This window comes from Pezoporus flaviventris, unplaced genomic scaffold, assembly GCF_033815535.1.
Source record: "Pezoporus flaviventris isolate CSIRO_AGI_PZ_B2104156 unplaced genomic scaffold, CSIRO_AGI_Pfla_v1 ptg000047l, whole genome shotgun sequence".
Classification (NCBI taxonomy): Eukaryota; Metazoa; Chordata; class Aves; order Psittaciformes; family Psittacidae; genus Pezoporus; species Pezoporus flaviventris.
The window spans coordinates 13,246,605-13,266,596 of record NW_026892595.1 but is presented as its reverse complement, the minus strand read 5'-3'; the positions used below and the strand labels follow the sequence as shown (position 1 = coordinate 13,266,596).

At 41.5% G+C, this 19,992-nt stretch overlaps 1 protein-coding gene across 3 annotated transcripts in view; it reads right to left on the bottom strand.

Annotated features, from left to right (window-relative positions):
• The window catches only part of CUBN (cubilin), a 398,149-nt gene that overhangs the window by 338,723 nt on the left and 39,434 nt on the right, over nt 1-19,992 (bottom strand). For all 3 annotated transcript variants that reach the window (XM_061468346.1, XM_061468343.1, XM_061468344.1), the window contains exons 25-28: nt 19,798-19,979; nt 19,036-19,192; nt 16,478-16,665; nt 3,239-3,398 (exon numbers count right to left, since the gene is read on the bottom strand). In XM_061468346.1, the coding sequence (XP_061324330.1) occupies nt 3,239-3,398; nt 16,478-16,665; nt 19,036-19,192; nt 19,798-19,979 (687 nt within the window). The remainder of the gene's footprint in view (nt 1-3,238; nt 3,399-16,477; nt 16,666-19,035; nt 19,193-19,797; nt 19,980-19,992) is intronic.

Below are 19,992 nucleotides of genomic sequence, written 5' to 3'. Positions count from 1 at the left end.
AGACCCAGATTAATGTAAACTTCTCATGAATTAAGTGGCTTTCTCCATACCCTGTCCATCAAACATTTCCTAAGGAAACACAGCAGGAAGAACATTATGGTGAAGGAAATGAACAGTACAATACTCTGGGGCTATGTAATTCTTTTCTCAATAGTGTTCTTTGCTTCTTTTTTAGAGGGGGAATTAGTATGTAACAAAATAGCATAGTGGGCACAAATTCTGACTATGCTGAGAAGAGCCAATTACATTTATAAGCTCTACTGATAATCAAGCAGCAAAATGAGTAAGCTTCCAGTGACATGCAGATATATATAAAAAGCAGTCAGCTCCCACACACGCATTGCTTAATAAGGTAAGTGACGGGTCTAGGAAATATGTGTCTTCCCAGATAGTGGCAGTTGTCACTGGTGTAATTTTGCACTGAGAGACCTTTGTCCTTTTGGCCTCCTGATTTTTTTATTTATTTTTTTTTAAGGAAAGCAGTTCACTTGGTGTGCCGCCTTCTGCAGCATCCAGACTGTTACCAAGAGTTTGTTCTTTCTCAAAGGGCCAATATATGCCCCGAAATTTATTTGCCTATATTAAGCTTCTTGATAAACAGCAGAAGTGTAATGGACAACTTGCAGATTCAAACTTTCCTCTAGTGAATATTCCTACTGAGGCCTTGGCTGCAGAAGAAAATATTAGTGGTTTAGCCAAACCACAGCCTCATCAATGAAAGGCCTTTACCTCAGATGAACAGCGTTATTTCAGAACCACAACCATGTTTAAGCTGAATCCTATACATTACAGCTTTCCATCCAATTTAAATTATATAGGACACTTTTAAGCATAAGTAACATCGTTTTCCTAAAATCAGTTACTAATTCTATTTTTGGGAAAGCCTAAAGACTGGATTTCCTTCAGCAACTCAGCAACCGAAAAACAGTGGCTCAGCAACTGGAAAGATCAGATGCAAATATTTCAAATCAGAACACTTTAAATTTGTGTCATGTGTGGCAGGAAGGGCTCCTCACGTTAGTTATCAATGAAGTAAGCTTTTGGCTTTTTTTAATCAGCCTGTAACTACAAGCAGAACTGCCAGAAAGAGTGTCTGAAGTTAACATAGTATCAGGCACATAGTGGCAAATGTAAGTGCTGCTCTCTTTTATCACGAAAGCATGTGAATGTCCTTGATATATATCTCAGAGATGCTTCACCACTGCCAGCACATGGACAGCCTAAAAAATAGTTCACAGCAGCTTGAACTCTAGAGTGCACATTTGTCACTTGAGCAGAAGTAAAAGCTCTTCTCTCAGCAATATTTATAGCCTTGCTATTTTCTTGTCAGGTGAGATGTTACCAGATCCAGTTTTAGATTCTCTTGGGGATTTGCCTAAGAAATACCCAACTCAAAGGCTGCATCTCCTGATGAGTTCCCCTAGACAAGGAGACTTTCTCCAATGAGGGATTTTTTTGTGCATTTGAAAGTTTTTCAGAAGGGAGAAGCAAATATAGCACCCTTACCACAGGAAAATATCTAATTTTATCCAGGATAGGGCAATGGTATATACCCAGACAATGCAGCCATCGAGGGCAAGAGGAATACCTATCTGCACATTACACAGACTGACAAAAAAAGGAGGTGCCTGCAATGAACAAAAAGACAACTGTAGTCAGCTCTGGAAGAACTTGCACATATATTACAGGCTATAGGGAGCCACAGCTGTGATGTTCAGAGCCAGCAGTGACATTCCCTAGGAGCCAAGCCTATCTGAGCCCACAGATATTGCTCTGCTGCTTAGACTCAGCCCTGCATTAGCAGCCTGAGCCCTGTGCAGGGTCAGGCCACAGTTTAAAGTCCAGGACTTAGCAGAGGGGCAATGCTGTCTGACAGAGAAGCGAATGTGTCAGTGCAGAAAAAGAGTACAGGGGGGTGGGAGAGGGCTGGAGAGTCCGGGAAGTGTTTAGAAGGGGACGTGAGGGGAAAGCCCAAGAGAGGTTACCAGGCAGGCAGATTCTGGAAAGCTTTGGGAGCTTTAGAAAAACGAGTCAGCCCAGCACCATGGCTACTGTATGGAGCTGATGTCATCTGGCTGTGCATAAAAGCCTCCACTTTTTCTTCTTTTGTGCAGTCCCAGAATGACATCACCTCGAAGCACAAGAATGTACCTTTGTGCTGCAGCACTTCCCCTGCTGGCTCCTGCCACACATCTCACTCCTCCCTCGTATGTCCCTCCTTTGCCCAGAAATGCTCCTTGACCTCCACTGAATACAAAACACCCCTGTCTAGCCAACGAGAGCCCTTTGGGAGCCCGCAAATGCCAGCAGTCTGTGGTAGCATGGAGGAGCTCCTATTCAAACAACATACAGCATGCCATACACCTCAGCAACCCACAGTGGGGCCTCTGCAGCTGATTTCAGCTGCTTTACAATGCTGCCAAAGCTGAATGGTGTGAACTGATTAGGCAGACAGGGCAACTGTGGCGATTTAATTATTTTCAAGGTTGGGTCCTATTTGATGGGATGCACAATGGCACACGATTTAATCTTGTTACAGCCCAATATTGCTGTTAAATAAGCAGAGTGAAAAAGTTGCATTTGTAGCCTCACTTATGTAGAAACTGAAAACATAGTTTGCAATTGTACAGTCATTAACAGATTTGTTTATAATTAGCACGCATGCTTGCCTATTTAATAAGGCCCATGATGGTCTTTGTGACATGCAAGAACAAGAGAAAAACACCCAAGGCCTTGGCCAGTGTTATTTCATGCAGAGAAGAGGGGTGAGGGGCAGCTGGAAGTGAATGCACTACCCAAGAGAACAAGCACCACTAAATAAAACTGAAGAGAAGCCTGCACAGAAAATGAAATGCAAGTCTATAGGAATGGGGCAAACTGAGGGCTCAGTGTTTCCCATTAGAAAGCCCACGTCACCCACAGTTCCCCTCTGATAGCACATTATCTCCTGTTTAGCACAGAAATTCTGCAGATGCCGCTCATCCCTGTGCCTACTCCTGCAAATGAAAGTATATTTCACTTACAGCTTTCAGTCCCTGATGAGGTGATGTCAAAGGTGTGCATGTGCAGAAACATCCACTGGGAAAGTATGTCAGGAATTATGAGGAAATGCAATGTTTTTAGAGCTGTAATGGGTTATTTCTACTTAGATGGCATAGGGTGGCATAAGCTGTGACTCCATTACACAAACAGGGAAGAAGGAAACATATCTTTCCCAGAGGAAACCTGGCTAACTTACCATTAACATTCCACAGCATTTGGAACCCACTTCTAGCATTCAGTCCATCCGAATAAAACTCCACATGAAGGCTGGTCCCTGTAGTGCGCCCTGCCAGAGGAAGAGATTGTCCACAAAAAGTGCCTATCAGGTTGGATTGTAGATCAGGCCCATCATAGAGCTGAAATGAAGCAAAAAACATCTGAGTAAGTAAAGAGCAGCTCCCAATTCTAAATGTCTTGTACAGGATGTCAAATGAAAAACAGTGAGACTTCTCACACTGGCCACCTTTGCACAGCAATATGAGCTCTGGGGATCATGGAGAGATTTGTAGGAAATGATGAGCAAATATAATTGCAATATGTCTTTAAACCTGGCTGCACACTGTGTCCAGTAGGAAGGGTTTGCTGTTTCTGTTTTGGTGTGTACTGGGGGTTGTTGGGGAAGAAGATAAAGGGCAAATGGCAACGAACCGAAATAGAAAGAAAAAGAGGATGTCTGCCTGATTTGACCATGCACTGAGCCTGATAGTGCCTCCAAACCCCTTGGTGACAGCTCTGTTTCCCTCCATTTCTTTAAGACTGCACTCAGATGATTTCAGGACTGATTGAGCTTGTGATAGAGAAAACCAAGCAGTCAGCATCACCAGGGCCTCCCACAGTGGTGACAAACTGAAACCCAAACCCAAAGTAAAGCCTCAAAAACCACAAGGCAAACTTCACATGTGTTTATTTATTATTTCATGACCTTATCCTGCTTTGGACTGAGCCCTGCGTTCTGAACTTTTGTACTTAGAAACACTTTGTTTGATCACCTAATCATAGTCTATGTGATGGTATTTTGACAGACAGTGTGTTGGCAGCCTGAAAATCTTTCTGTTCCCCAAATACAGGCAAGAAATCCCCCATCCCACTCTTAAAACATCACTGATCTAAAAAGCCCCAACAAAACAACAACAAGAAAACCCCCCAGATTGCTGAGGAAATATTCCTAACTACTGACTAAGTATTCCTTAGTGTTCCTAGTATATGACTTCTGAAGCTAGTAACATTCTCACATTTAAATTAAAACATTTAATACAGGCTTTTTAAGCCTCTTTACATTAGTTGTCTCAAAACTGGTTTAAAGGGCTTTTCAAATTCTAATTTTGTGACTTCGTCCAAATCCAGTAAATCACACTGAATCCACATCAGTGTTCCTCACCAAATATCCCACTGCTCAGTGTCATTTTTCCAGGGTGTGGAGTACAATTTTTGCAAAGCTGGTAAAAATGAGACATTTTAGCTAAATTGCCTTTGACTTATAATATCAGATTTCTAGCTGTTGTGAAGTTAGAAGTTCTTTATTTATGTCGACTTCCGTTACTAGAGTTCTTAAAATTTAGTGAAACAGCAACCCTTGCGTCTTTTTTATCACTTTGCCACAGTTCATCTGACCTTCTGTCTCACAGATCACATCGTCCTAACACAAATTACCGGCACAAATGCTATGTCTGAACATTCTCATTGTGATTTTTTGGCATGCTTCCTTTCAGAATTTCAACAACAACTTTTTTTTTGTTCTGAAGCCATCACCGTAAAGTTCTCTCCATAGAAAAAAATCAAAACTACAATCTCTAGAGAAACAGCTAAGGTTTATTTGTCTTTGCTCTCCATTCAAATCTGTTCTCCAAATATCTCTGGTTCCACTAAGAATTCTCTTACACCCAACACCCATAGCGTAGAAGTATGATATTACAGTAAATAATGATTAACCATGCTAGCTACTAATTTTTGCACATGTTTTCTAGCAGACCCACATATGGGAATGAGTAATTAAACTCTCATCTTTTCTGTTCGAGATCCTGGTCTTGCAGAACCTTCAGAAATCATCTTGTTGATCTAAGACATAGTTGGGGGCAAGAAATCTACACAAATGGTTTCAAATCCTCAAGCAGACAGTCTAGTTTGAATGTCTTTTCTTCATAAAAAATGAACAGAGTGTAGTTCAGCCAGAAGTTTGGGGCAAATTGCAGAAATATTTCATGATCTATTTTATGGCTGCTGACCATGAATCTTCAAGGTTTTCAATCCTCTAATACAACCAAAGGCTCAGAGCATGAGAAGTGTATTGGAACCTGAGAACTATCGCTCCTTTTGGTATGATTTCTCTGGGGGAAACCGGAAAAGCTTGAAAGTTTCTGATTACAGACACACTGTTGAGTTCTTGCAAAGCTCTGATCAGATGTATTTGATATCAGACATGAAATTGTCATAAAGAACAGATGTTAAGAAGTTGAACATCCACCTGTATTCTTTCCAAATGTAACGCTTGAAGGACCATCTGACAGACAGATCAGCTGATCCATGACCAATATTACAGTTATGACCTTCCTCCAAGCCAGGCTGAGAGCTTTACACATTCTTTCATGGCTTAAGTTCAGAAAAATTAAATCAAGTCAGATTCAATTAGATTTTTTAATAATACTTCCTTTGACAGCTTTGTGGTATATACTATTCATATTTCTGTGGCTTAAAGCCATGGAAACCTTACACCAGAAAAATATGAATGGTGAAGAATGACTCAATGTGGAGACCATGAATCTGTGCTCTGAATAGAAATATTTTTACTGTGTTAAGACTCATATTCAACGATCAGCCATTAGCTTTAGTGATGACAAATTAAAAACCATTCTAAAGAGCTATGGACTCAAAGAGCTATGACTGCAAATGTCACATTTCTATGTAATTTCCCCTTGAAACAGTCCGTCAGTTTTGCAAGACACAAAGAGTGGTTACTATGGCAATCCCTTCATGCGGCGCTGCCCTGTGGGTCTGGGTTCAGAGCAGAGCTTCGCAGGAAATTCGAGTGCCTGGCCAGCTGTAACTCATTGAGGGAGGCAGAACCATGACCACTAGAATTACTGCGGTGTTTTCCGAGCTGTCTTTCATTTCTAAATGAAGGGAGCAGCTGTGTGTTTTCACAGGGCATTCTGAACTTCTCAAACCACATTTTGCTCTCACACAAATTTGGGCAAGTGAAACTGAAGCTGAACACGGATCTCAAGAGACACAGTTTCTCTTCTGATCTCTGAGATAATGTTTCTTGTCTAAGTGCCTTTTTGTCATCTGTGCTATCCTAAACTGCTGCAAATCAAGGGAAGATTCTTCCCCAGGCTATATGAGGCAAGGTACTCCCTTGACTGTGCAAGACAATTGAATTTTGGAACAATTTTTTAGCCATTCCAGTCCCATAAGACTCTAAAAACGGAGGACTGGGCTCCCTCCCACCTCCTTATTGCGAAGAAAGCGCTTGCTCTCATTCTGCTTAGATATTTGTTTCGTAATTTATTTATTTATTCAGACCTTTTGGCCTCCATCAGAAAATCCAAGGGCTTCGTAATCATTTTGGCAGGCAATCTAACAGACAAACTATGCAAACAGCTGCAGCACATGATCAAATCCTTAGACTCCTCTCTAACTGAACCAATTACCCATCAGCATCCAGAGATCTCCTTTTCATGAGGCTGCAGCCCGGCACTGGGCCCAGGCAGGAATGTTGTACCATTCAGTTGAATTATTAGGCATGGGCTCAATAACTGTTACAAGAAACTCCTTATCAGGCTGCCAAGGAGCAAGCGTATAGGCTGACGCAGAAGGTCAGAAGGGGAGGTACTATCTCTCTAAGGGACGAATCAAGCTGTGGGACTGCCCTGCAGCAAAGCGGCAGCTGAAGAACATCTGCTGTACATTGGAGTGTGGCTGAAACAGCAGGGCTAGCCAAGGCTGCAGCAAGGGCTCGCCTTGGGCAGCAATCCCAGAGGAGACACCATGGTCACCAGTATTACATTTTGGCTCTTCTGACTCTTCAGCCTGGAAATATGCCACTGACACCAGTAATGGTGCTCTGGAGGCCACAGCTTCTCACCTCTCTTCAGAGGAGAAAAGGAAAGCAGCATGACCTGTGCCACAGAGAAGCTCATTGCCAGAACTGGAGCAAGGGCTCAAGGACTGAGCATCTGGAAAATGGAGTTTCTGCTCTGTGGAAAGAAATCACTCTCAAACAAATGGGAGGAAAGAAACTTTGAATGTGTTCCATTTGGGCATACTTGAAACAGGGCCGTTTTTCTAGCTGAGCACCTTGTCAAGCTTATTCTTTCTTGCAAAGTGAGAATGGCAGGAGCCTTCCAGGTAGTAGGACTCTATCTGTTCAGTTTTCCTGTCAGAAAACTGATTTTTTTTTTTTTTTTAATTTTTTAAGGCAAGATTTCAATTTTCTCCTGGAGGACTTTATTTCAATGAAAATGCATGTTTTTTTTTCATCAGGAAAATTATTACAGAAAAAAGCCCCACAGCCTAACCTGCTCTGGGAAGAAAGCTGCTTACGTACATTAGTTAGGCATAACACATACACTGGATCCAGATGACCCCAGATGATGGGGTCTATCAAAGGCAAACTTTCAGTATAATATGGGAGGAACATCCATTCTATAAATACTGACATTTCTCATTGTATTGTACCATGAACAAATCACTGTATAATTATGCATAATTATATCAATAATTGCCTCAACTTGATACTTAAAACAAATTATTTGCAGTCTGAAAGCCTTTTTACAGGGACCAGCAGCAACAGGGACCAACCCAGCCCTGGGCTCTATTTGCAAAACTCAGGAAGGGAGGTTGTGCCTGGATCGGTCTGGCATAGCTGTGAGTGTCCCACCCATTGCTGGAGCCTCTAGGACATCCTCGAAGAGCTGTTCTGACACACACAAGTACCTCTTTCCTCTAATGGAAAGTGGGAAACCTGATATGGGACTGTTTTGATTGATTTAAGCTCTAGAGGCAGTGATTACCAGTATCTGAGCAGCTCTTCCTGAATAGGTCAGTTTTTGGAAAGGAAATTTTTATGTCATTGCAAAGAACATGTTACAAGAAAAAAAAATGAAGCAAAACCCAGACAATACAATCATCATCCAAATAACAGAATGCACTCCAAAGTGAGATCACCATTAATCATTACAGCGAGAATTAACACAAATAAAAATAAATCATTTCTAAGCAACACATTTCCTTCTAAAAGAACTAGAATGCAAGCTGAGAAACCTGCAGGTCTGTCAGCCAGAGGAAAAAAAACAACAAACAAACCAAAACTCCAGGATGTGGCACATTACACTAGTTTAGCAGCACAGAGGCATAGTCTTCATAGAAACAAAAGCAGCTTAAGACTCTGACTGACTTACTCTCTGGAGCCTTGTTATGTCTGCACAAACAGGAGAATACAATAAGATTATGTTTGTGCTTCTGTGATGAGAAGTATTTGCAATTGCCACTAGTAAAAGCCCTCCTTAAGAACTCAGCCTAAGTAATACTTTAATATGATTATTTAAATATGTTTATGCCCTAGATGACCTTTGATAAAACTTGCTCTGACCACCGTATGCAACTTTCTTGTCTCCACACAATTACATGCTTTCACTATGCAACCATTTTATTCTATAGTACAATGGAGCTTGATATTGTGCATCACTACACATAAGCACACTAGTTAAGCGCACTGGTTAATCTCACTGGGATTTATCTAACATACAGAAACACATAAATGTCTAGCTCTAAAGAGCTGCATCTGAGTCTATGTTTTGGCTCATAACCTGAGCCTGAAATACTCAGAGCCCTTTGAAAGTTTCAAGCAATGTTAAATTCCACACTGGACAGCAGTGATATTTTTTTAAATTAATTTTTCATCTCATATATTACCATTCAATACCTTCTCAAAGAAAACAAGAAGTTTTTAGAGACTGTAGTGACAAGACAAGGGGTAATGGGTTAAAACTTGAACAGGGGAAGTTTAGATTGGGTATAAGGAAGAAGTTCTTTACTGTGAGGGTGGTGAGGCACTGGAATGGGTTGCCCAGGGAAGTTGTGAATGCTCCACCCCTGGCAGTGTTCAAGGCCAGGTTGGACAGAGCCTTGGGTGACATGGTTTATTGGGAGGTGTCCCTGCCCATGGCAGGGGGGTTGGAACTAGATGATCTTAAAGTCCTTTCCAACCCTAACTATTCTATGATTCTATGATTCTAACTGCAGGCAAATATGCTCATTGCTGTATTTTTAGGAAAGGCTTATTTCTGCAAATGATATGAAAATAATAATTTTCTTTTGCAAGGCTCTGGGTTTATTATAACAATGTAAGAAATGCAGGGGTGTATCTTTGGGTGAAATCTTAAGATTGTTTTTAATATAGGAGGAGGGAACAACTGCTGGTTAAGACAGGAATGCCTAGGAGACATCCACCTTGTTTGTCAAACTGAAGACCTGCACTCAAAACCTTATTTGTTGAGCATGATATTTTAAATCCTGAAGCCTGTACAAGGAGAGCACCTCCACCTAACTGCCATGCTGTCTGGATGAAGGTCTCAGACACCTGCAATGGGGCAGTCCTGGAGTCTCCTGCATGCATGCCAGACAGAGCAGGCTGAGTCAAAAGCAAGGCAGTCCAGTGCAGGAGTGCGTCCAAAAAGCCTGCTTTGCTAACCACTGTGGGTGCTTTGACCTCAAATATGGCTACATAGCCTGGGGCAAACCCAGGCTGTGCCCATTCTTTCTGTTCCTGACCCTGTGCCTCTCCTGAGCTGGAGGCAGAGGTTTTGTGTCAAGGCCAGCATCCAAATCATCCCTGAACTGTCCCTCCTGCCTTGGCTGACCAAGGGGCTGCCTGGGGATCCACAGCTTTGTGGCAATGAGAGCACACCTGCCTTGTCACAAGGCTGTGGCTACTTTGTTAGAGTGCCTGCTTTCATCAATGCCTCAGAAACTCTGGTGGTTCCTTTGCGGTGAGAAGCCACTCGTGGTGAAGGGAGCAGGACTGCTTTTCAGCTTGGGACAATAATACTTCCAAACTTATTCTTTAGCAGAAGGCTGCTACTGCAGGAAAAGCTCCTTACAAAGAGATGGAGTTGTGCCTATGGACACAGCAGTCAGGGCAATGGAGAAGGTGCTCATGGTCTGAATAGGCCAGGGAGGTCTGAGCAGTTTGCAGTGCTGCTGACTTAGGTGCAGGGCTGAGTGCTGTTCCTCACATGCTTTGCCAGCCCAGATGAGATGAACTGCTGGAGCAAGCAACTCACACTGACACCACCAGAGGCCAGATAGGGCAGGATCTTCTCTGGGAATCCCCTCATGTGAAAGAATTTGCATCATACATAACCATGGCAACTAAGGAGAGCTAAAGCTTGGTCTTGGCAAAAGAAGATGGGAGAAAAGGGGAATATTCCTGCCTCCTAGGCTTTCAGAAAATCATGGGAACATGGGGAGAGGAAGGAGAAGACCTTCCTTAAATTACATGTGGTTTTCTTTGAGTCATCTGGGAGCTTCCTTTTGATGAGGGGAAGCTTTGACCAATTCAGATTGAGTTTCTCCAGCCACCATGTAATTTTGTATTGTGATGCCTGGGCTGAATGGGATAAGCCACTTCATCACACAGACACGCTTTCCAGCAAAATTTGGAATACAGACGAACAGAGGGGAGAAAAATCCAGCTGCAACTTAGATGAGTCCTTTCCCCAACAGGTGCCATTCACACTACCATCATATGGTACTATTTCACAGTCACTTCATTGTACGGTGCTTTTTCCTGAAGGTACAGGCAAAGTCACATTGCTCTGAGCTGGCAGGGTGTGGAAAATGCTGAGTCCATGAAGGTCTGACTCATTTTGTGTGTGTAATAGCAAAGTCTGTGCTGCCTTCACTCGTGCTTCTTGTCATCTGAGGTTTATGTAGGCAACATGCAACCCTTCATCACAGACAAATTTAGCTGTCTTGATGGGTAGGACTTGTTGTGTGCAATTGTAGGCCTGCTTTAAGTAAATTTTCAAACAGCAAAGCCAAAGTGTACTTTGATTCTGTCAATGCAGGCAATAGGGGAAACAAAAATCTGAGCCCTGAGCCAGTCTTGTCTAGCGTGGGTAGCTTTTTGGACCAATACTCTTCTTCTAAGCATCCAGATGAGTCACTGAAAGCAGTGCAACAGCTAAGATTTCCTTGTGTATCAGTAGTGAAGCTGTCCACAGAAACCCAAGAACTGTCGCTTTTATCCTTACAGTCTTACACTGAATGACTTCTTTTGGAGGCCTAGAAAACCCTGAAGGAATTCAGGGATAGGCTGGCATACTGCCAGCTTGCATGGTAATAGGTTAACGGATACGATTGCAGTCTGGCCGGCAGGCTGTAATTTGTTGTCGGTGTGCAGAACCTGGATGGGTATATTTAATATATCATCTGCTTCCCCAGGGTGATGGACTACCAGTGACGTTTTGTAAATCAGTGCATGGCCACAAGCAAAGTTATACTCTGTGCTTTGAGAATTCCTGCAGCAATTTCAAAAGACATACTCGTAAATAATACGTAATAATGTTAATCTCCTAATATGGTTTAAACATATTTACTAATTACAAGTACAAAAGGGAGTAAAACTAGAAGCAGGGTAAGCTATTTTTCCCTATGATCAGCTAATAAAAAAAGAGTATGACCAGCTGAGAGCAAGCAACAACTATCTAATGAAGTATTCCCAGATGGAGAAAAAGGATATTATGGCACATCCCTGGAATGCTACTGTAGTTTAAAAAGGGGAAAAAAAAAAAAAAAAAAGACATATCCTGTTACCACCAGAAGGAAATTAAACAGTTCTCAGGAGCAGATGCCATATTAATCACTGTACTCATATGATAATATTCCACGTATATGAGTGCAATAGTATTTTAACCACTCTGAACCTTATTGCTGAAAGAGTCTGGACTGCTTAAGTACACTGGCAGTAAGCAAGCAAGGAAGTGCTTTATTCCAAAGAGGAACTCAATCTTGCCCTGCAGCAGAAGGGAGGCTACTGTTGTTATCAGGCAGTTGTTTGCCCCCATAAGATGTTCTTTTGCATGAACCTAATGATAATTCTGTCCTTGTCACTAGATTAATGTGCTGCCCAGACAGAAGGGGTGAGACTCAGAGAGCTCTAAAACTTATCTTGCTGTGTGACACAAGTTTACTATCTGCTTATCAGGCTGGTGGCATCTTGCAAAAGGCTGGCCAAGGTCTTCCTTATTAAAAGCAGATGCTTCTTCCTTCTATTTATTAAAAGCAGAAGCTAAACACACTGGACTTCAAGGGCCAGCTGAACTTTGTGAGCAGAAGAACATAGAGGGAGATTGTCACTGAAGGACAGAAAGATTTAGTGTGTTTCAAATTATATTTCTCTTGGATATGAAAGGAGTAAATTCCAGTCCTACTGCAGGTTCTAATCTTCAGGGCAATAACATGACATTTTTACTTATAAAAAAGCTTTGCCTCTGTGGAGATTATATTCTGTCATACTAAATAAGAAGCTAATTCATCATTGAAGATGGGGAGTTAAATATATGCATGTTCAGCTAACAACCTGGTGAATGTAGAGGAAGGAATGACATTTTTATGTTATTGTCTGCAATATCTCACTTGCTACAGCCTGATGACTCCTCTAGAAAGGCTAATGTTAGGTTATTAAGCCAAGACACAGCACACAATATGGAGACCATCCAATCTAATTACAGTTAGTGCCGCATCACTGGGAAACAGTCTGCTATTTGGTATGCCTTGTATTATATCATTGCCACTTCTGTATGTCTTTATCAGAAGCAATTCATCTCATATTCTTGAAACTTTGCTGTAAAACTCCTTCCAAAATGTCACACATCCTGTGAGCATTACTAGCAATGAGACAACATCTTCTGACAGGCCATGAAACACTGTATGCTGCTCATTTGTTGAGAAAATGCTCATAGGAGATTCATGCTGGAGACTGATATTATAAAAAACTCAGTTTTGCCTCCCTCCCACACTGCCCCTTCTCAGTTCCTGGCATTTATGCAAAGGGGAAGAAAATTGCCACCAAGTCAGAACAAAAGGGCATTTTCCTTCCTACCTGACACAGGTATAAACAGTTGTACATGCTGAAGCAGTAGAGATGCCTGCCCTGCCCAGGTCAGATTGAGTCACAGTAACTCAAGGTTCTCTGGAGAGAGGGAATGCTGTTCACCATGAGTAATACGAGGCAGCTGCTACAAACAGCAGTTTGGCTCACAAGAAGCTTCCCATGATCAAAGCACAAAAGGAAATAGGTAGCACAATGCATAGCTGACTTCTCATTGTACAGCTGTGACTGCATTTCAGTCTGGGGCAGCCACTCACTGTACTGGCATTTACTTGCACTCTTCAGACATCTGACTTTTTCCTTGTCCTATATCTGAAACAGTTATTTGCTCTAAGTGATGATAATATCTTTGATAACTGGCAACCACTAGGAATACTTGTGTGTAGAAAAAGGTTTTGGTTCTGTCACTATTCTACACGTTTAATTTCTGACTTAATTTCTGCAGACCAAGCCAGGGAGCAAATAGCAAATTAATATATTCTGTGTATATCAGACTGATTAGTCATGAGACAAAATGCTTCTCTTGAATACTACATATGTTCTTGGGTCAGAAGTATAAGTAAGTCACAATTAAACTCAAAGCTGAAAAACAAGCCTTTTTCCAGTATGGAGACTGGGACCAAACCCTGTGAGACCAGCAGGCGAAGACCAGCAGGATTTAGGAATGCAGCTTGCCCAGTCTAGCTGACCTCACCCCATCAAGCACCTCCATAATTCAGAAAGACCTCAAAAAAATCAGAGCTCTAGTTTGAGACATTTGCAACATCATAATAGTATGTCTACATGCATTAAATCTGTTTCTCCTACTTTGTCTTTTGGTTTGTTTTTTTTTCCAACTGCCCTACCCTGCTCAGACACATCAGCTCTGTGCCATGACACCCCTGCAACATTTAATCTCCATCATATATCACTTTCCCTTACTCCCTCTACCACCACAACTGTGATAATCATCTTATCCCACCTAACAGCTAACTCATGTCCTTGCCATCCCCAGCCTTCCAGCAAGTAGCAGCAAACATTGTCACCAAGCCTGCCATCTGCTAGCTGCCATTGAGCAGCTCAGGAGCTCAGGCTGCTACTGTCAGGGCTGTCGCAGAGCTAAGGAGACAAGTAGAGTGTTGCTGCCTGCTGCAACGGGCTGAGGTGGGAGAGCTGCTGCCACCAAACCCAGAAGGGGCACCTAAAAGCTCCTGGTGAAAAAGAGAACCCAATCAGCACCAGCGCCCACTCTGGTTTGTGAGTGCAGATACATGGAAACTGCCTGAGCAGCAGCTTCCCATTTCTTCCAAGAAGGGCTCTGGCACATGGTCCACTCACCACCCACTTGGACTGCAGTGAACAGGATTATACCTCTGTTTTCCCAGTGTTAGCCAGGGAACCAGAGCTTTCCCGTTTTAGGCCTCTTTGCAATAAAAGAATCTCAAAACTAGCATGTGGCACAAATTAAATTTACCTTAGCTGAAGAGCTATAAGTTGGTTTGGGTGTTTTCTTTATTAACCTTTTTTCCAGTTTGCAGTGGTGTCAGTCTCCACATAGATTTCAGACAGACAAGTCCAAGTATCTGCAGTCTGCTTAGAAAGTGAACTGCACACTTGTTCCAGCTGATTCCCCCTTTCCCCTACACCACAGAACACTCAGATCCTTGCCAACATGCTCCCCTTTCGCAAGACACAGGGTGCAAGCAAACACTATTCAATTCCCTGGCTGGTTCAACCTTGTTCTCTTTTTTACACTATGGCACATATTTGTGCAGCATGCAACAACCAAATGAGAACATCTTTTCCAAGTGGTATTTCTTATTGGTATTTGGAGAAACATTTGTAAGTAATGTCACATGAATTGCAAATTAAAGCCTCCTTAACACACTTCCATGACTGTTTTTTTCGCATTTTCCTCTTTCTATCCTCTTTGAGCCTGTATTTTCTTTGACTGGAAGCACTGAAAAATTAAAACAAAGAGTGCAAGTACTTTTGTGCTCCCTGTCTCCTCACTCCCTCTGATACGTTTTATTTCCATCCTTTTAAATGCTTTGGATGAGGTCTTGCCTCTGGCACTATTCCTTCAGCCTTGACTTATGTCTAGAATAGCGTCTTCTGGCAAGCCTCTTGCTCCTCACTGGCTGGCTACTGTGTGCAGGGCTCCTGCTTTTCATGGATCAAGAGCTTAGGCATCTTGAGACTAGCACTGGCCTCTCCACTTGGCTCCAGTGTTTCCTTTTCAGTCTCCTCAGAGAAATGAACGAGGGTTTAATAGTTTTCGATACAGTGCTCCCTTGTTTATTTTCTTCACAAGTCTATTCTTTTTTTTCCATTCCTGACCACAAAAAGAAGAAAGCGGGAAGAACACCACTTTTGCCAGTTTATTACCAATTTGTGAAGTCTGGCATAGTAAGGAGGTAGAGGGAGCAAGGGAAGACATCTAGAGGGAACAGATTAGCCCTTCACCAGCCCTTCACCACCAGGTTGGTGGACCTTCTGCAAGACCCCAGTATAATGAAGCGTCCCCAGAAATGTGGGCATAATTCCTTAGCCCTCTCTTTGGCTGTAAGTAGTCTTCTCTAACATTTCTCTAAGTATCAAATCCTCTTGTGCAAAACCTAAGTAGAGCACAGGGGCTAAGTGCTGCCATCCTGTACAAGGGTGAGATCTGAAGGATGGATTAGTTCAGCAAACAGCAAATTTGTGGACAGGAGATTATAATCTTCAGTACAGTAGTGATCATAGATACACTCTACTTTCCGCAGTACAAAGTACAAAACTGAGAGAAAATATCTTTTCAGTTGCCCTAGAAATAAAGTTTTTGAGGAAATGAGAATAAAGGGTATTTGGCTAATTTTTTTCATTCTGTTTGTGGGTAAATGTAATTTCTTTCAGTTCCTTTAAAGTAGCAGATAAATTATGAAAGGAAAATACGAACAGGAGTCAAAGCAACCCTCCCTTTAAAAATGCAGAAATAACACATTTTAAAGTTTTTAAACATTCCCCACTTCTTCTCAGATAAAAACAAGAGAAAAATACTTGAGTTCATCGCTTTTTTGCAATCCATTTACTAATCTCAGGATTTCTTCTTCTTTACATGAAGGTGTCATGACATCTCACTTCACCCAGAAAACCCAGTGCATCAAACCTATGGTGGTAGCTAAATTCTCCATAGCAAATCTAGGCACCTGCAAAGTGATTCATCCTCCCTGTTGCAGACTTGTCTTAAGGCAGGATGAAGTGCTCTCTGGCAATGCTTCACACACTACTGATTGATTGCAGAGGAAATAGTTTGGATTTAACACTTGAGATTTAATGGCCAAATTTAGGTAAGATAATGCATACCTTTAAGAAGTCACGGTCACAATCAGATCCATCTTCCAAATCAAAGGCTATAAAACTATAGTTGAGTGTGTTCCCCGTTGTAGTTTGGATAGTCCAGTTGCAGTGCTCATTTAATGGGTAGTTATTTGGATAATTTAAACTTTCCAATATGCCATGGCTACGATTAACAGTCAGTACATTCTGGCAAACTGAAAAAGAAGTGATAACAAATTGTGTTTGTGCTGTGCTTACTAACCCAGTACCTCAAAAAAGTTACCAATTGGACTTACTGATAGCATCACAAAATGAGAAATATTTTTATTCACAGATTAGAGAAGAGAAATCATGAAGAAAGAGAATGGTGACCTATTGAAGAACGTATGCATATGATGCAACCAAAATCCAGGCTTTCCAAACATGAATCCTTCAGCTCTATGATGTCCTTCTTTTATGACACTTGCAGATTCACCAGTTTGGGGAGGGTGCTCAACAAAGACTGACTAATGGATTAAAGTGGTTTATTTCAGCAAACTGGGAAAAAAAATATAATGCTTGGTTAAAGCAACAAATTGAAAGTATGCTACTTGTATTGGATTTTTTAGCTTCAAGAACTGGAACCAGTGATTAAATTCGTTAAAAAAAGAGCCATGATTTTCTTTGTGAGTCATCCAATAGTATCCTAATATAAGAACTGGATGATCACCTGGAGTAAAAAGAAACTAAACTAGATAAAGAATGAAATTGCATTAGGTCAGTGAGTCTCATTTTCCTGTACCCATCTTTCAGAGAAAATACTGATGTGGGCAGTCCCTCATCTGGAGACAGCATACAGCAAATATCAGGAGCAGACCTATAATGCACAGAGAAGAAGTTGGCAGGAAGTGGGAAGTAAGACTTGCTGTTTGCTCTGTACAGCCAATCTGCATTGTTTGAACAGCAGAGATAGCTGAGATGAGCTTGTAAAACGCTTCTACTGTCTGTCACTAGGGACAATACTCCTACCTCCTGCAAAGTTTTTGATTCTTTCTAAATTGTTTAGAAAGCAGCAAGGTCTGTGTCCTTAGGACTTCAAAATGCTCAGGATACAGCTGAAGGTCAGGGTCAGGTGGAGTGGAGCTTGTCTGCAAAGCTACACTGAAGTATACAACTGTTTGAAAGGACAGGATGAAGAGCACAAAAGGGATTTCGAAGAATGCAAGATGGGTAAAAGCTGCTACCCCCTGCCATCAGGATTTATTAGAAACATTATCAGACACAATGGTGCCTTTGAATGTTAACCTGATTTCGTGTTTTCGTTTGCAGTGATTTTCAGTTCATCATTACATTTCTTTCATGTACACATAAATGCATCTGGCATATAAGCATCCTTATTTTAGACCACTACTTCCTATATAATCTTAACTTTCCCGTAAGACACTGAAAGCTTTCTCTGACACATCTTCAGGAATTAAATATGAATGTAAAATGTAGCTCACATTATCTGATAGCTCAAGTTCTACATCTGAGTGCTTTGAAAGTGCTCTTTCTATTTAACTAATGGAAGGGGGAGAACCCTTTTCTAACAGATCTGTTTGACTTTGCTGTATGAAAAGTACATGGTAGATGAAACTGTAATATCTTTAAGAAATGAGGGAGCCAAAGCTCCATTAGCTCTTCTAATTATTATATGTGCCATGTGTGGATGAATAGCTTTGGGTTTTTCATAATCCTTTTACTATTGTCCAAAACTAGGACAACTCAACGTCTATGAACCTGCAGCAATGCCTATCACTTGGGCATGTCATATTTAGGGTATGCAAAAATGCTTGTAAATCATTTTGTATGTAGTGAAGTTCCATATCTTTCTACATACATTTCAGCATATATGCTAGAGAGTATAAACAGAAAAGTAAACACTGGGATGATATTCAAGCTTATGAGTGAGAACAAAATTGCTTTAATTTTTCATGTATCTTCTTGAATTTTTCTCCAAATGCTATTATTCTGATACTTCTGGGGTAGAAATATTTAACAAAAAAAATGTTTGCAAGAAAAATGTAACCCTTACCATAAAATATAAAAAAAAAAATAAACTTTTTGAAGTGTTCCAGGTAGGCTAAATGATCCCAAGCACCCACAATGATCTAGGATGACTCAGGGTAACTCATGTGTCCTTTGCCATCCTACCTCACAGGCAGCTAGAAGGGCAGAGAAACTTGTTCTATCTGCTTTCTCCCTTAAAAAGTCAGGAGGCTGGATGGGCAGAAGGGCTAGAGCAGTCCAGTCTACTACGTTATGGACTTCTAGCACTTGTTACTCTGAGTAAATATGGAGTGGTAAGTGCTACTGGTGCAGGTAATAGAAGTAGAGCCACCTCACCAGCTTTCTTTCAGGGAGGAGATAATCTCCATCACAGGTAAATGGGCAGATAGTTTTCAGCTCTCTGTTCTGTGACCGCAGCAGACAAGAAAATCTGGGTCAATAATATGCTCTATGCATTGTCCCCTGCTCATAAATAGGCAGCAACATGGGCTGCAAGAAGCAGTTTCAGCAACAAGCTGAACTGTAGAAACAGGTTCTTCTCACCTTCTTTTACTTACCTTGTTTGTATGTGGCTAAAAAACCTCCACCTTGCAGACTGCTATCTGTCCTTAGTTTTACATACACGTTCTCTCCACTGGAACGGATGAGTTGGGGTATCTGACTCCCACAGAATTTACCTAGCTGTCTAGCATTACTGCTGTTGCCATCATACACCTAAAAAACAACAAAAGAGAATTTAATAAAGCTGACAGCACTACAAACACAAGTAATTTCCCCCGACAAATGTCTGCTGAGTGCATTGTTACACTGTATAGCAGAGGCTAAATTCTATTTCTGCTCAGAGGAAGCCTGACAGGTGTTTCAGAAACAAGCAGATCAGTAGAAAAACAGGAAACCAGTAGCCAAATAGTGGTAGATTTTTAGGGGCTTATCCACCAAAAGGGGTAAACTGCAGTCCATTTCAAATCTATTAAAAATATTCAAATTATTTATGCAACAATTCAGATATGAAATTTGGGATTAACAATAGGGTTACTGACACTGTTGTGCTTTTTTCCTTGTAATTTAGCAAGACAGCATACTAGGGCCTTGGCCCAAAACACAGGAAATTTAAAATGTATAGGCAGATTCTTGTTTCAGTGGCCTTTTCTATCTGGACATAAACTCTTTTCTTACCAGCAGCTACACAGACACTGCTGCCTTACCTCTTACTGCTCTCACCACATATACATCATTTTGTATGTGGTGAAGTTCCATATCTTCCTACATGCTTTTAACCGTATATGCATTTATGGAGCCAATTGTCACAAGGTACATACCGCAAGGTAATCAAAGTCGCACTGTGGGTGATGCTCTAGATGGAACTGTTCAAACTGGATTTCGAATGGGGTTCCCCGGTTTCCTCTGAGCAACCAGTAGCACTCTGAATTGTGGTAATACGGCATAGGGTAGTTGGGAGACATCAAGATACCAGAGGCTGTTATCAAAGTTCCACCACAACCTGGAAATGGCAA